Consider the following 15,198-nt stretch of genomic DNA (forward strand, 5'->3'; position numbering starts at 1 on the left):
TTTATATTCCAGTGAGTGAAAGACGTGTAGCTGGAAAATGGAACGATTACTTCTACGAAGCATAATGGTGACATTGGTAATGATGGCTTGCAAAATTTACTGCGAAACGAAACGAGTTCAGTGATGGAGTCAGCCTTTAAACCCATGAAAATGCACACTCTACCGTTATATCAGTAGAAAACTCTCAAATGTCGGGGAAGGGGGGATTTTAAGGAACTGGAAGAGGTTGGTTTGGTAATTAAATGGTTTCCAGTTGGAAAGTTTAAAAGGTTCAGTTCCCGAGGGCTGTGCGTGTGATGGGGGGATAATTGTTGCTAATGAGACCGTCTCTGATCAGCATACTGTAACCCTTCGTGGTTTTGCCAAAAGGAGTGTTGCCTTGAGTAACATCCCCCCTGTGTACTAATAGGCGGACTAGAATTTGGCAGGGGATTTGCTGGCTGTAGTGTAGAAAATTATGTCCACGGTACATAAATTTGTACCAGCCTGGCAACCCGATAGTTTATCCCCCAGAATTCTAGCCTTTGATGGGCTCTGACTGCTTTCTACATGTACAGGCATAGCACCATAGCGGTACATGTACTGTACATGTAGGCCCTTCATCTTTTAGTCCATGAACACCGATGGCCCACGAAAAGGCACCATGCTTGGTTTTCTGAATTTATTTTAGTTTTACCCATAAGCAAACCAAAGCAGGAGACACTATTATCGCTGATGCGTGAAATGAAAGAAAAGCCCTTTGTCTGGTTAGTCCAGGGGAATGCGAGAGTCAATTTTCAAAAGAACACAGGTGTGCTTTCACTGACGGTCATTTATGTTATAACAGCGGTATTTGTGCTAGGTTGCAGCACTGGCAAAACGCGTGACACAATGCATGGATATCAAATGCTTGCATTAACTGGGCATTTAACCTGGAAATTATAAAATATTTACACATGTCTGCTTGTGCTTACTGCGTCACAAAGTGTGGAAAATTGACCAGATGTCGTGCATTTACTGTCACAGTGTGTAGTAATGACCTCAGTTGTGTATCGCGCGTTTTGCTTGTTTTGTTGTGGGAAAAACAAATCGCACGAAAACTGCTCAATATTATTGACTTGATCCCGTGTGCTTGTTACTGGTATATTGTCTGAATTTTGCATCCGTTTATGCTTGTATGTGTCTAGGCGAAATGGGATTATTTGTAATGCACTGCTGGCATCACCGTGGTGTCTCGGAGGCTGTTTTTGTTAGTTTTATTTAGTTACAACAAATGCACTTACTCGAGCCTATCCGAGTGATACAAAGCTCTTGCCCTCTGTGGACAAATTTTGCATTTACCTCTTCGCATCCACCTTGCAAGTTGCATTTTCAGTTAGGAATTGCACATTTACATGTATGTTTGAACTCAGTTTGTTTAGGACAGTAGCTTACAATGTACATGTACATATACAGTATATGTACATGTACATGTACATGTACGTGTGTACACCAAGGCGACTTGTGTACTTGCGTCATGTATGTATAGCAGAGATGTACATGTTTAAAGGTCTCTTCAAGAGATACGAGGCCCCGTTTGGTAGAGTTGCCGAGTGGAAAGTATCGAATTTGCATATACATGTACCAGTACGTGCATTGGGGCTATCAAAGTTGGCTAGACAAATTTTTCTGAGGTTGTCAAAGTCAGCACAGGAACCAGTCATATCGGCACAAGTGGCGTGAAGGCTTTTCTCGGTCTGGCTGGCAATGGCATTCAGTTATTGGTCTTTTTTTTTTTCTGACCAGAACCTTTGCCTGGTGGGCAAATGTACACGTATTTGCCTCAAATATACTTGAAACTGGCACCCTGTTTATCATGTCTACATGTACATGTAGATCCGAGGGAAGGTGAATGTTGCCAGGCTGGTTCTCTCAATCTGGGAGAGAAAGAGAGAGAGAGAGAGTGTAGTTTTACCGCACACTCCTTTTATTTCCTGTGTCAGCAACTTGTTGGAGCATTGTCTGCATTCTTTCCTCCCCCCCCACACAAATCGCCCGCCCGGGCGCTCAGCTGCAGTTCCCATTTACCCTACTGGCAAAAAGCCCAGGAGAACGGGTCTGAGTCAAAGGTCACGACCCTTTGGTGAGGCTCAGAGCAAAGGGGCTCTGAGGAAGGCTGGTAGAAACTTCATGGCCATTGACATGCAGTTGTTTAAACAACATTGGATGTGGATGCTGAACCACAGGAGTCCTTTTCCTTGGTGAAGTACACCAGCAGGGTTGTTTTTTTTTTTGTTGAGTCCAACCTCCTGGCTTAATTCACCACAGTATTTCAGGATCAATATTCCAGTATCACGCACATGGATTTTATACGAGAGAGAGATACGTACGTTTACTGTACATCAAATTTGTTCATCGGAGTGAGTTACCATGTGAGACCAACAGTGGTATTGTCTCCTGTTTGGGAGGTCTGGTAAGGGAATATGGTTTTGATATCATGTTCTTTTCCTGGTGTTACGGTTTGTTTTATCAAAGGCTTCCGGAGGGTCAAACAATATTTGGCAGAGCTCCAGTGTTGTCCCTGGGGTTCCAGTGTCATAATGGGTGCTACATGTACATGTCTATATGTGCGCATACTGTATACATGTACATGTATGCACGGCCTGACTCCATTTTGAACCTGTTGGGGAAGTACATGTAAAAGCAATGTGTAACTGCATCAACCATGGTAGACCCCTTGGTTGTCAGGATTGCCGTCTATTTTTTGATCACTGGGTTATCATACAGCTGTCCCCAAGGCCAACCAACACCAATTAACCAGTATACATACATGTACATGTACAATGTAATGTACCAGTAACTAGTGTTTACTGTAGTAACTGACATGTACCGTGTCACTTTCCAGGACCTGACTAAAATGTAGTGTTTCCCCCCTCCCCCCCAGACACTGGGTCCTCAATCTGCCAACTTCGACGTGATTTTTCATACATCTTAGGGTTAGAGGCAAGGAACAGTACACATACATGTACTTCACTACTTGCCTACTGGTGCATGGTAATGATTGTAAATGTGGCAATTGGTGAAGTTGGTAGAAATCTGCATGTACATGTACATTTATGTTTAAATCTGATGAGCTTCCGGTATTTTTTTTCCCCCTCAGCAATCAGCATAATGTAATGCGTTCATATTATACCTTGGGAAAAACAATATTGTGGGAAGAAAATCACCGGAGGCCCAGTGGGGTTTCTGTTAGAATACTTACTGGTTAGTGTGGTTGCAGACATCCTGCAGAAATATTGCCCGGAACTTTTGAGAGATTGCGGTTAATTTGCAGTTTCTGGTTAAAGGAGAATACTTTGCCGGGAAGTCTTTCAAAATTTCATGAGGTCAAAGTCATTTTTCTGGACTTTTCCTCAATGCCGGGTACGCAGTGTACCGAGATGGATATTGTGTAACATACTTGTGATTGCTGCACATGACTATTGTGAAGATGTAGATGCAGTAAAAAAATGAACTTGACAGTTGAACTTTATATTTTTTTCACAGGATTTTGTTGCCATTGGCCTACATGCATATTTGGGTAACTCCAGAAATTAGGGGTCCATTTTTTTTGTGTCCCTGTTACCTCTGACATGATGTTGTAAGTTCAGAACACATTTTCTCTTTCCAAGAGATATAAATGGATGCTAATTACCTGCCAAACAAATAGAAATAGTTTGAAAACAATTCTGGTGATATTTCCATGTAACAAAGGCCAGATGTAACAGGGACAAGAAAATGTCACAATTTTGGACCCCTAACTTCTGGAATTAACCGTGTACATGTACCGTACTGCAAAAAAGGTTTCATACCCATGCTGAACTAACAGTGCCGCTGCCTTGCCGGCCAAAGTCCAAGCAAAAGTTATATTTGATCAAATCTGCCCTTTCCACAATTTGTACATAGAAATAGGAAAATGCTTATGTCAGATTCACCTGATTGGTAAAACTTTGGGTTTTGATAATGGGTTTCCGGCTGTGGAAATACTGGTATGTGTATTCGTATGTGCTTCCTCAATAAAGTGTCAGCGAGACGGTTACAATAGCGATCCTGATTGCTATACGTGCACTTGTGTGGACGTCAGCCGCACAGGGATGAACAAATTTCTTTCATCACCACCAACATTCTTTACATCATTGCGTAACATGAATGTACGTGTACCTGATGTGTGATGAAAGAGGAAACCTGGGAAATGGTCTTGTAGTGGGTTTTTTTTTTTTTTTTTCATGAAGTGGAGGAAACAAGCACTGACTTCTGAAAATATCCATCAAATGTAAGAATCAACTTGCTTTTTTTCTCCCACTCAACATGCCGGAGGAGGATTTCCCCCAGTGAGGCAATAGGAGACTAAAATATGCCAGCTACCAGTACCAATATTTTTGTCGAAAAGAAAGTGGTGCAATAGGTTGGGCCCATTTTATTTTTCAATTCAGATTTAGTACTGACGCCGTCACAACTACTGGTCTCTTTCATATTTTGCCTCGCCTTTGGGCCTGCTACGGGTACTTTTTTCTGTTGTATTGTTGCCTTGCGTAACGACTGTCTTCCAGTTTTGTTTCTGTAAGTATACATTGCAGCTCGACGAGAAAAAAAGAAGGAATCATTTTTAGAGTCAGAGGGGAATTTTTTATGGACTTAATTATTCCACAATAGAAACTGGAATATAGTTCACCCAAAAGCTGCCTTTGAAACTTCATTTGTGAGTTTACTGTTTACTCGGTAAAATATAGGCATATCTTGTGTTTTTTTTTCACACTGTGCATGTCATTGCCTGGCTCTGTTGTAGTTTTGACGTCCTGCTCAAGCAGAGACTTTTACGTCAGCAAAACAATGTTCGTTTATACTTTCACTACTGGTAGGGTACATGTACATGTACCTTGGTTGGGGAGGGCAGGGCAGGGCAGGGGAGGAATGTGCACGGAATAACATGTTTGTTCAGATTTGCTTTGACTCTGCCAGTGAGCGCTTCTCTCGCCTTGCTCATTTTGAATCATAGCAAAGGTATCTTTCACATCGGGATTGACCCCCGACTGTTTTTTGACAAATGTTTGGGATCCCTGTGTAGGTTACATGCAGGACTGTGTGCACTGATAAGATCTGATAACGTCTGATAACGTCATATTTACTCTTGGGAATAACAGCTTCCTGTCAACATAAATGGACATGTTCATGAAATTGCCAAAATAATACCTTGCATGTGAGGATATATTTTGGGCAAAGAGCTGTGGATACAGAGTTGACAGAAGCGTTAATACACATGTTGAAGGAAAGAGACGCGGTACTGTTCATTTACCCGCTGTTTTGTAAAGGGAATTTTCAAGTCTCCGACATGTACAAGCGTTATATTTCTGCCAGAAGGATGGAAAACTTAGAATTCCATCGAGTAAACTCTGATGACTCGAATTACAAGCCAGCTTGCAGTGGTGCCACTCTTGAACTCTGAGTCTTTATGCATGGCTGCCATCCTGCAGGCCAGTGCTTTTGTTCTACAGGCTATGCACAAAGGAGGTCTCCTGAGGAACAAAAACCAATGTAACTGCCCTGCAAGATGGCTACTGTGCAAAGTCTCTACAGCTAGATTCTGTGATCTTCCAAAATACCGGTACACTTGTGTGCCAGGTTTAAGAACATGCGCATGAGTGTGGTGGTTCTGCTTCAGTACATGTACATGTGTCATTTGTTTGGTTAATACTCTGGGAGTCATATATCATTTTGAATACAATTTTATTGTTTCCTAATTGGCAGTGTTCTGCAATGTGCATTGAATTGACTTTCTCTTTTGTTCTTTTTCCAGTTTGCAGTATTAAGTGACTGGAATTGATGCCTTGGGGTTAGGATTTATACCAAGAGGAATACACTGTAAAGATATCCTAGCGAGTCCTCTGTGCAGTCCAGACACGTCGACAGAGTCAAAGTTGGCCATTTTCCCCCAGCTTGTGTGTTTGTGAATTTTCTTACAATGTCGGCCTCGGAGCCTGTGATAGGCACCTACCCTGCCATGACCAACCACCTGTCGTCCATGCATGATCTGCCCCAGACCCAGCTGAGCAGCGAGACCAGCTCCACCAGCAGTGAGCTGGAGTCGGCCCTGGGCAGTGCTGTCAAGACGCCGCCGGGGACGGCGACGGCTTCCTCGGCCGCCGAAAATGGGCCAGACGGCTACCCCTCGGACGGTTCCTCCTCGGTGGAGAACCAAGGGAACAACCCAGCCACGGCGAATGCACCACAGCCCGAGCAGTATCTGAACGGCCCTATGCAGCTCCCCCCTACCACGGTCGTCGCCCCCCGGACCGGTGGCTACACGGAATATGTGGACGGTCAACCGTCAACGACGGCAGCCGTTGACAACAATGGCAATGGCCTCGACTACCCAGCCCAGGGGCCAGAGTATGACGGTCAGCAAGCCGTGGCGGACTACTCCCAGGAATATGCCTCGACAGAACAGATTTACCCCAGCGGGCAGGACTACGCAACGAATGCTGTGGGTGTGCAGAACCAGGTTGCGGATTACCCCGGTATGGGGGTTGGCGTTGGAGATGAGGTCTCCACCCAGGGGCAGGTGCACGATACTGGCCAGAATGCTGGACAGGTGAACAAGAAGTACGTGTTCTACCTGCACATCAAACAGGGAGAGGCATTTCCAGTAGGAAACGGGGACCAAGTGCAGTATATTCATGGTAAGTTTCAAGGACTTTGGTCATCCAGAATGAGGTGTACAGTACATGTTTCCCATGTTTTTATTTGTTGCTAACCTTCATGTACATGTACGTGTACTGTACCAGCTTTGCCTGGCTAAACTACAGGCTACTTGTGATAGGTCCCCAGCATATGTTTGATTATGCAAAGTGGGAATGTTGTTGAAGCCATGCCTTTTGATAGCTGGCCCCACTAGGCCAAGCTGGGTCAGTGAATTTTTTCGTCTTTGGTCCAGTCTTTTTCATGGTCCAAATGCATAGGTTTTATCAGCAAAGTTTTCAGAAATGAGTCTGTTTTTTTCAGTGCCCCCAACACTTTGTTCTTGAACTGAGTTGGAACTTTGGAAGGAAACTGGTAAACACTGATCTTTGTCAGTTGCCACCAACATTCTCTTGGGAGGTACTTGTCCACCTGTACCGGTATACTGGCAAGTACATGTATTTTCCCCATAAGGCCTACTCATCTGAAATACCAATACACTCTGGCCAGTGCCATCCCGCTTGCCGTCTGGTTTCACAGAAACCTGTCTTTCAAGAGGCCTGTTTTTGTTTGGCACAGTTCAGCAAACTTGGCAGTAAAGGAAACTGACGCAAACGGTGGTGGCTTGGTCAAGAGACACCCAGATGCATCCTAGTGTACATTGTACAATATGCACATGTACATGTACAGCCTCAGCCTTGTCAGACTTCTTGGACAGCCTGTCCCCCCAACAAAAACTGGTGGCCATGGATGTCCAAAGCCAGTTAAAATGGCTTTCCTTCCTCTGAGTGTAGCCTGCATGTATACTGTGTACTCGTTGGTCACCCAAATCCCATGTACAGTACACTTGTAGAATGGGAGTAGAGTCACAGTAATAAAGGTTAGAAGTGCTGTCATTGTGGAAAAGGGGAGAGGAGTTTCTCTGAAGGGGTACAGTCTTTTTGGTTTCACTGCACATTGTTGGCCCTTGAAGCACATTATATCATTTGGCAAAACTTAATGCAATGTACGTAAATCTTTGAACTGTCGCCCTGCTGCATCTTCCAAACCACACAGATTTGCTCGTAGTCTTTGGTCTATTGGGGAGGAAGAGCTGAAAGGACTTACATTGTAACTGCCGGTTAACAAAACGCACATGCCTCACTTTGATAGACCAGACACTGTGAACTCTGCATTGTTGAGCATCAATGGGAAACTGTACCACTGGTACCCTAGGCTGTACCCTGGGATTTCAGTCAGTGAACTGCATCAATCTGTAACATTCTGCTGTGCTTTACCTTCCAAAGTGCACCATTTGCTTTAAGCTCAGTGTTGGACAGATGTGGGTCAACTGAGAAATGGGGTGTGATTCACTTGAATAGACAAAAGACAAGAACATACTCCCGATGCACATAAAACTATCAGGTGTTGTGACACAGTGACACTGCGTTTTGGGACGATATTTTGGACCGCATGTACAATGTACGGGTAGCTCTCGCTGTTCCAGTTCCCCAAGGAAGTTATTTTATAAGGAGCAATTAAGCGCGCGTCATGCTGACATGACAGATACCAAGATGTGTAGTAAATGTCGGGGAAGTACGTTATGGTGCAAGTATGACGTAATGCGGTGCACAAGTGCATGAGCAAGCAAAATGTGTCTGAAGTTGGAAGATCTGATTTGGAGCCAAAACGAGTTCGGATGGTTGGAAAAATATGATACACTAACAGTAAACACACACAAAAAAAACCCCACCGTGCTAAGGTGAAAAGATAAATGTTTTATCCATTGAGTGGGGGGAGGATTTTGAAGAAAGTGACGTACACGGAGCCCGTCTGCCATTTCCTTGCATGGAAACATCTATTTATCCTGATCCTGAATCCCCCACGAAAGTGCCGCCCAGTAATTCTGCTCAGCGGTTGATTATTGAAGATTCAAGAAGCGTCTTTGCTAACACCAATGCCTTGGATGCTATATGTACATGTACAGCTACCTGTCATGCCTGTAGGGCCTACATGTACATGTAGTATTGGTTGAATTTGTACAAGTACGTTGCACCACATACATGTACATGTATGTGATGAGATTCACGATTAGTCAGCCAGTCTGCTGAATTCTGACACTTGTTCAGTTTGTGCACCCCGCGTTCCACTCCGATTCTGCCCGACCCCCCCTCCTATACAGGGCTGACCGTGGCCAGTAATAATTGGCCTCTTTTCTGGCTCCCTGGTAATGCTCTCCGCCAGCTCGGCCAAATTCCTCCTGACAATTTAACCCTTTCACCTTGCAGTGAGTATGTGTTCCGTGCGACGACCTCCCCTCTCTGCCCTGGTTGTTGTTGGGGGGGGGGAGGTCACAGTGCAGCGAGACACCTTTTTCAATTTATCCAGGGAAAATTAAATTGCTCTTTATTACCTACACCTGCTTTTTTAATGCTCACGAGGGCAACCTGCTTAAGAGACGCGTTTACACTGATGCTGCCTAAACATCTCCAACAAAGGAAATTACACAACACAGTTTATGCGCCAAATGCCACATGTACTGTACCGGTACGTCCGATGGTAATATTCATCTTCCAAGCACACCGCACAGACGTAAGCCTACATACATTTATATGTACCGGTACATATGCATGTATGCAGGGTTCCCGCGGTCATGGAAAATCCTGGAAAGAAATTGTCCTTGAAAGTCATTGAAAAGTGATGGAAAATACATGTAGGATGTTATAGAATGCTGTTGTCTGAGGAAAAAAAGTCACAGTAATACCGTTATCATGGAAATCCAGATCATTGCAAGGGTTAGTTCTTAATGGGCAGTGAGAGGCTTTTGATGTGATGAAGGAATGACAAATGTACAGACTACATGTGAAGTGCACGTCCTTGTCGGCCTGTAAATAGTTACTAGGCTTTCTTCCAGGTACTGTACATATATAATGTATCAAACTACATGTACTTTTTTTCTGCCAAATGGCATTAAATGTCATGGAAATCGCTATATTTTAATCCTGGAAAGTCCTAGAATTCGGTTCCAGTTTTCTGTGGGAACCCTGTAGGTACATACAATGTAAAGGAGGAATGGGAAATTGAACAGGTGTCAACTGGAGGTTTTTACCCAAGGGTACCCTTCCAAAAACCTGTTAAACCTCGTAAAACATCAAGTTATCACTAGTTTAATTCCACATTTTCCTGTAACACTGTGGACTAAACACTTACATGTACATGTACATACACATTTACAGTGTACATACTGGGACTGTTCTCACGTTTACTGTCTCCTGGAGGAGTGTTTTCATGCCAATGTGCACAGTGTTTGGAGAACAAAGCCACTCTTTTTTATTGGTAAAACTTTTTAAATATTAAAATGAGAAACAACTGCCGAAGGAGAATTGCACCGCCAGTCCCCGGTGGTGGCCTGAGTTTAAAAGAGAGTGAGAGCATTTCAAAGCGGGGAGTCGGGGCAGACCCGTGAACTTCTGACCTCAGAGAAAGGCTCCAGCACATTTCCCTGGTGGGGCAGGGGCCAATCATGTTTAACCTTATTCCTGCTGATTGCGCCAAAGACTTGAGGGGAGGGGGTTTCAATCATGAGGTTTGATGATGCGGGCAGTGTGCATGTATTTACACTGTAGCAGGGACATCTTGCTCAATTTATTATTTTGCAGGCCACTGATGGCTTACATGCAGCGATGATAAGGTACACCAGTAGGTCGACTGGCCTGCAGATGCATGTGTGTATGGTACATGCACATGTACATGTATGGTTGTACATGTACTGCACATCTTGCACAGTACATGTACTGGTACATGTATCATACTGGGTGTTTACATGACCTACAATGTAAAGGTCTTTGGGCTTGTATTGAAGTTTACCAGTTAGCTGAAACTTGTTTAGAGCTGGTACATTTTTTCCCCAGGGTTTTCTATAACTGTTACCGGCTTCAGATCGCATCTTTTTTTTTTCTTGGAAGGTTTGGGGACTGCAAAGGGTTTTGAAGAGATCCGGATCATCGGAATTCTGGCCTCAAATCTCTATTTTTCTTCCCTTTCGATTTACATGTACATGTACGGTACCTGGTACAAGTACTGTAACTCACATGTAAGTCCAGTGCCACTGAGGGATGTACATGTACATGTACTAAGCACAGAAATACCGGTAACTTTGATCTGAAATTGGATGAGTGAATTGATTTGCTGAACAATTACTGGTACATGTACGGTAGCTTCTAAAAGACAGTCACAATCAATGAAGCTACATTGTAAATCATTTACCCTTTTCGTGGCACCTCAATGTGTATACTGGACATTGTTAATGTACAGTAAGTGTGGCACAGTGTTCATGGTAACGGTACATACATGTACACGTGTGCATTTGACTCTATTACATCATGCTTGCGCTCTTCAAGCAAACTTGACGTACAGTAAAGATGTTACAGGGGTCTATTAGCGCAAACGCGCCACCTTTGAATTTTTACAAATGTATACTAAATTTTGCTTTTAGCATAAAGATACCGTATCGTAGTGCATTTTGTGGAGTTGGAACAATGCATCATGCGGTGTTTGACGTGGACTGTGCCAAAAAATATGTCACTCTTTGTTGCCGTGGACCGACCAATCAGAATTGAGAATTCAGGTTTGCCTGAAGATAACTGTACGTACTGTACATGTGCCAGTACACATACACTGTACAGTTGGTGTTCATGAGCATATCATGCTTCAAACATGTACACATATGGTACATGTGCTGTACTTTAGTATATTATTATCTCTTGTGTTAGCTTGTGCCAGGTACAGGCTGTCTAGACCAGTCTGCCCTACTAGTCTTTCCCTCCAGCCTTCAGCAAGGAGTCACTGAGACTGTCCGATCCAGTCCCTCCTAATTGGAAGTAGGTGGCAAATTTAATTAGAGCCTGGTGTTGAATAATGGAGTGTCCCTATTGAGGTCAGCCACCTGCAAATTAGTGCAGAGATCACAGTTAAGTGCTTGTTGCTCGTCGCTCAATGTGGCCGTTTTAAAGGGACAGGGCTTTTTTCAGGACAGACCGTAGTGTTCTTTGCAGCTGTCTGTGCACAGATAATAGGGAGATGTGTTTTGAAAGGCCTAGGCACCTGCTTCTTGAGATTGCAGACTTCTGTTTCTTATGAACACCAAAGTCAGCGACCTCTTTTGAACATTTTGGAAGAAGAGTTTATACATGTAATTGGACCCAATTCTTTGAATTTGAAAACAAGAAAACAACAAACAGAACATGCCATCCCTTATCTCACAAAGCCCAGTGTTTGTTATGATGCTGACAACATTGTTGTCAAGACCAGTCAGGAGTACCTGTACCTTGTAACAGGGTGCGCAGTGACAAAGGAATGGGTTTGTTGCATTTCACTGAACAACATGTGACTTGAATTAAAAGAGGGGAGGGCTTTTGTTGGTCAAGTGGTAATGTTGTGTGTTCTCTTGATGGGCCCAAGAGGCTCTCAGTTACATGTACACTCATGCACTGAAGCTGAAGTGCACACCGTAGGTCCCACATGTACATGTACATGCACATTGCACCTACGTACAATGTACATGTATTGAAATTTCTCTGGGAATTCATGTCTGTACATGTACATGACAAGTACATCTATTTATGTATACGTGTACCATACATGAATGAACTGATGCAAACATGTGCAGGCAGAGGTTGCTAGTGGCAGAGGTGACAACATCATGCCCCCAGTGTGTGTTTTGTTGAGCAAGGGCAGAAGTCCGAAACTGGCTGTTGCTTGCGTCAATTAGTATCACTTACATTCTCCTTGCCTTTATTCACTGTAAAACTCTCTACATGTACAATATGCTTTTCAAAGAGCAAGCAGAAACTCTTGTCCAGGGACAACTGTGCCCCATGAATTACGTTGAGAAAGTCGGAGTGGCAGGTATTACTCTGGTCATCCAGAAATAGACCCAAAAGTGTTAGACAAGGCTGCCGCTGTTCCTGGCATGAACTCATACCTCCCAGTCTCGGTTTCTGTCTCGAGGCGTACACAGCATGTGGGTGTCTTTAGGGGAAGCCAGTTTTTGTGGGTTGCCACTGCATTCATGTGAAGCAGGGCTCTTTGTGCAAAAGACAGGGCAGACTTCTATGAAGCTGCTTGTCAGCTTGGAGGGACAGAGGAGGAGTTACAACCCTGGCACATCAAAGTGCTCGATGATCATCGCCGCCTGGTCAGACGAACAATAGTGAACATTCCGAAAATTCCTGATTACTGCCGGCAGTTTAGCCAGACAAATGGGGCCAGTAATATCATAGCAATATTTGTAGTGTTTTCTTTGCAATTAACTAAAACTTGTTGCAATGACCAGGAAATAGAAAGAATAAATATCTAACATTGGATTCACTTTTGCCGTCGTGAATAAGTTTTTTTAAAGATTTTGATGCACTTCTCCATTATCCATGCAATGTTTCATTTTTGTCCCTCCAAAACATCAGTTTTCAAAGTCTTTGTATGAATTTGGCTAAGACTGGCCAACGACATGTTGACCTCCACAGGACAGTTACCGTAAGTTCACGAAAAACAAAATGCGCTGTACTATCATAAGGAGTGATCATAACATCTCATAAAATACTTTTTAATTTTATGTAAGTTCCGTAATAAAAATGTTTCAAATAAAACACAATATCTTATAAAAAGCATGGCTATTAATTACCAAAATAAGTCCAGAAGAAAGCATTTGATAAGGGCAATAACTGCACATGAAATCTCTTCAGGTACAGAGCCTAATAAAAGCGACGGCACAAGCATTCAATTTGATGTTGTTGGCTGATCATAACCAAACACCAACAATGGCATGAATAGTCAACTTCCTATACTGCAGTACACAACGTTTTAAGGATGCAGATTACCAGCGAAAAATTGCGGTGATGATCATTGGGTAAAAGGGTGCTTATGGTTGTGAAACAGGTGGTGCATTGCAAGCTTTCACTGCACAGCCCGGGCAATTTAAACTCTGTGTGTGTCCTTCCTCCATGCTAGGAGTGAAACAGTGGTTGAATATTGGCAAATCCACTACCGGCACCAGTACCGGTACATGTACTTATTACAGTTGAACGGACTGTTTTGCTCTAGAAGTGCACAGGGATTGGGGGGGATTGGCACAAGTCTCTGGGTATACAAGGCGTCACCTTTTCACTCTGTTGCGCCCCGGTATTTTCAGGTGTCGTGTTTTTGTTGTCTCTTTCTGGGCACAGAGAGAAATGGTAACTCCTGTAATCCCATTTGAGTAGTGTCAAAGGCTTACAATGGGAAAACCGTGGTCCGTGACATGTACATGTAGGCCTGTGCAGAATGACATTTAATCATTACCTGTTCAAGTATAAGTCTGACTGCTGGAGAAGATGGAGATATTTCTGAATGACTGTGTACGGGCTAATGGAAACTACTTTTCTAAAGTCATGTTTTGTTATGACAAAACATTTGATTTGTGGAAGGGCGTATGAAAGGTATGCTCATGGATGTGTGTTTGTGCAGGAAGTGAAACCACTTGCTGCATGGTTAGAATACTTGGCCTAAAGTCATACATGCACAAATGATTAGTTATACATGCACATGTACAGTACGTACATGAACATGTACATACATATACATGTACAGTACACATGTACATGTACTGTACATGAGTGCACTTGTTGAGTGAGGTAGTGTACATTGTAGGCCCAACCACTTTTCAGGGTTTCTTTGGGGTGTAGTCAGCAGGGCTTTGGTGATGACATTCCAAATATTTGGGGGGGGGAGGCATGGGTAATGTTGAAGTTTAAAGGGACTCTTCCTCCACAGAATCTTTTGTCTTGACCCTACATGCTGGTCCGGTCTACAGTTAAAGACTCATAAACTTATAAATGTATTTAACAGGCCCATACTGCACCTGCTGGAAACTAGGCCTACATGTACATGTAGAATGGTGATCAGAGAATTCAGATTATGTCCAGGGCATCTTACAGGTTCATGCACAGAGTTCTTTATGAGTTTTGTGTGTGTGTGTGTGTGTTTATTTTTTGTAGATAGATTTTTGAGGTTGGGAAAGGGGATCTTATACCGTGTAATATCTCAACATAGACAAGCTTGAATGGAGTAGAAAGTTGATCCAAATTGACTTCGCTTTGCAGTTTTCAGTTGATTATTTTTTTCCCGTTCCTCATGATATCAGTTTCTTTTTTTGAAACTCCAAATGTTGTAAGAATAAGGAAGTCAAAACATAGAGGCAGTCAGGAGGAAAACATTTATGTTTGTTTGTTTGTTTGTTTGTTTTTGTCGGTTTGCGGTCGGGAACATGAGCGAGTCAAAACCGAAAGTCTCCCGAATGTGGGAGATTGGAATCATGATCCCACTGAAGGGATGAGGAATGACACTGCCTGGACTGGTGGCAGGTGCTGCCAACCCCCCCCCCAACATGTCGTGGGAATGACTCAGCCTTGGTGCCTGGCAGGGGAAAGCCTCGCTGGTTTTGTGGGACTCCCCCCTGTACCCGCCTTCTCTCCCTGTAAAAGGCTGTGCTCAGTCCCAATTTCCTGTGCGTCA

General features: G+C 43.5%; 1 protein-coding gene across 4 annotated transcripts in view; it reads left to right on the forward strand.

The window, feature by feature from the left end:
- The window catches only part of LOC110977831 (fibronectin type-III domain-containing protein 3A-like), a 99,231-nt gene that overhangs the window by 26,900 nt on the left and 57,133 nt on the right, over positions 1 to 15,198 (forward strand). For all 4 annotated transcript variants that reach the window (XM_022232298.2, XM_087145400.1, XM_087145401.1 and 1 more), the window contains exon 2: positions 5,792 to 6,674. In XM_022232298.2, the coding sequence (XP_022087990.2) occupies positions 5,957 to 6,674 (718 nt within the window). In that variant the 5' untranslated portion in view covers positions 5,792 to 5,956. The remainder of the gene's footprint in view (positions 1 to 5,791; positions 6,675 to 15,198) is intronic.

Source organism: Acanthaster planci, linkage group LG14 (assembly GCF_054643075.1).
Source record: "Acanthaster planci isolate LZ-2023a linkage group LG14, COTS_SCS, whole genome shotgun sequence".
Lineage (NCBI taxonomy): Eukaryota > Metazoa > Echinodermata > Asteroidea > Valvatida > Acanthasteridae > Acanthaster > Acanthaster planci.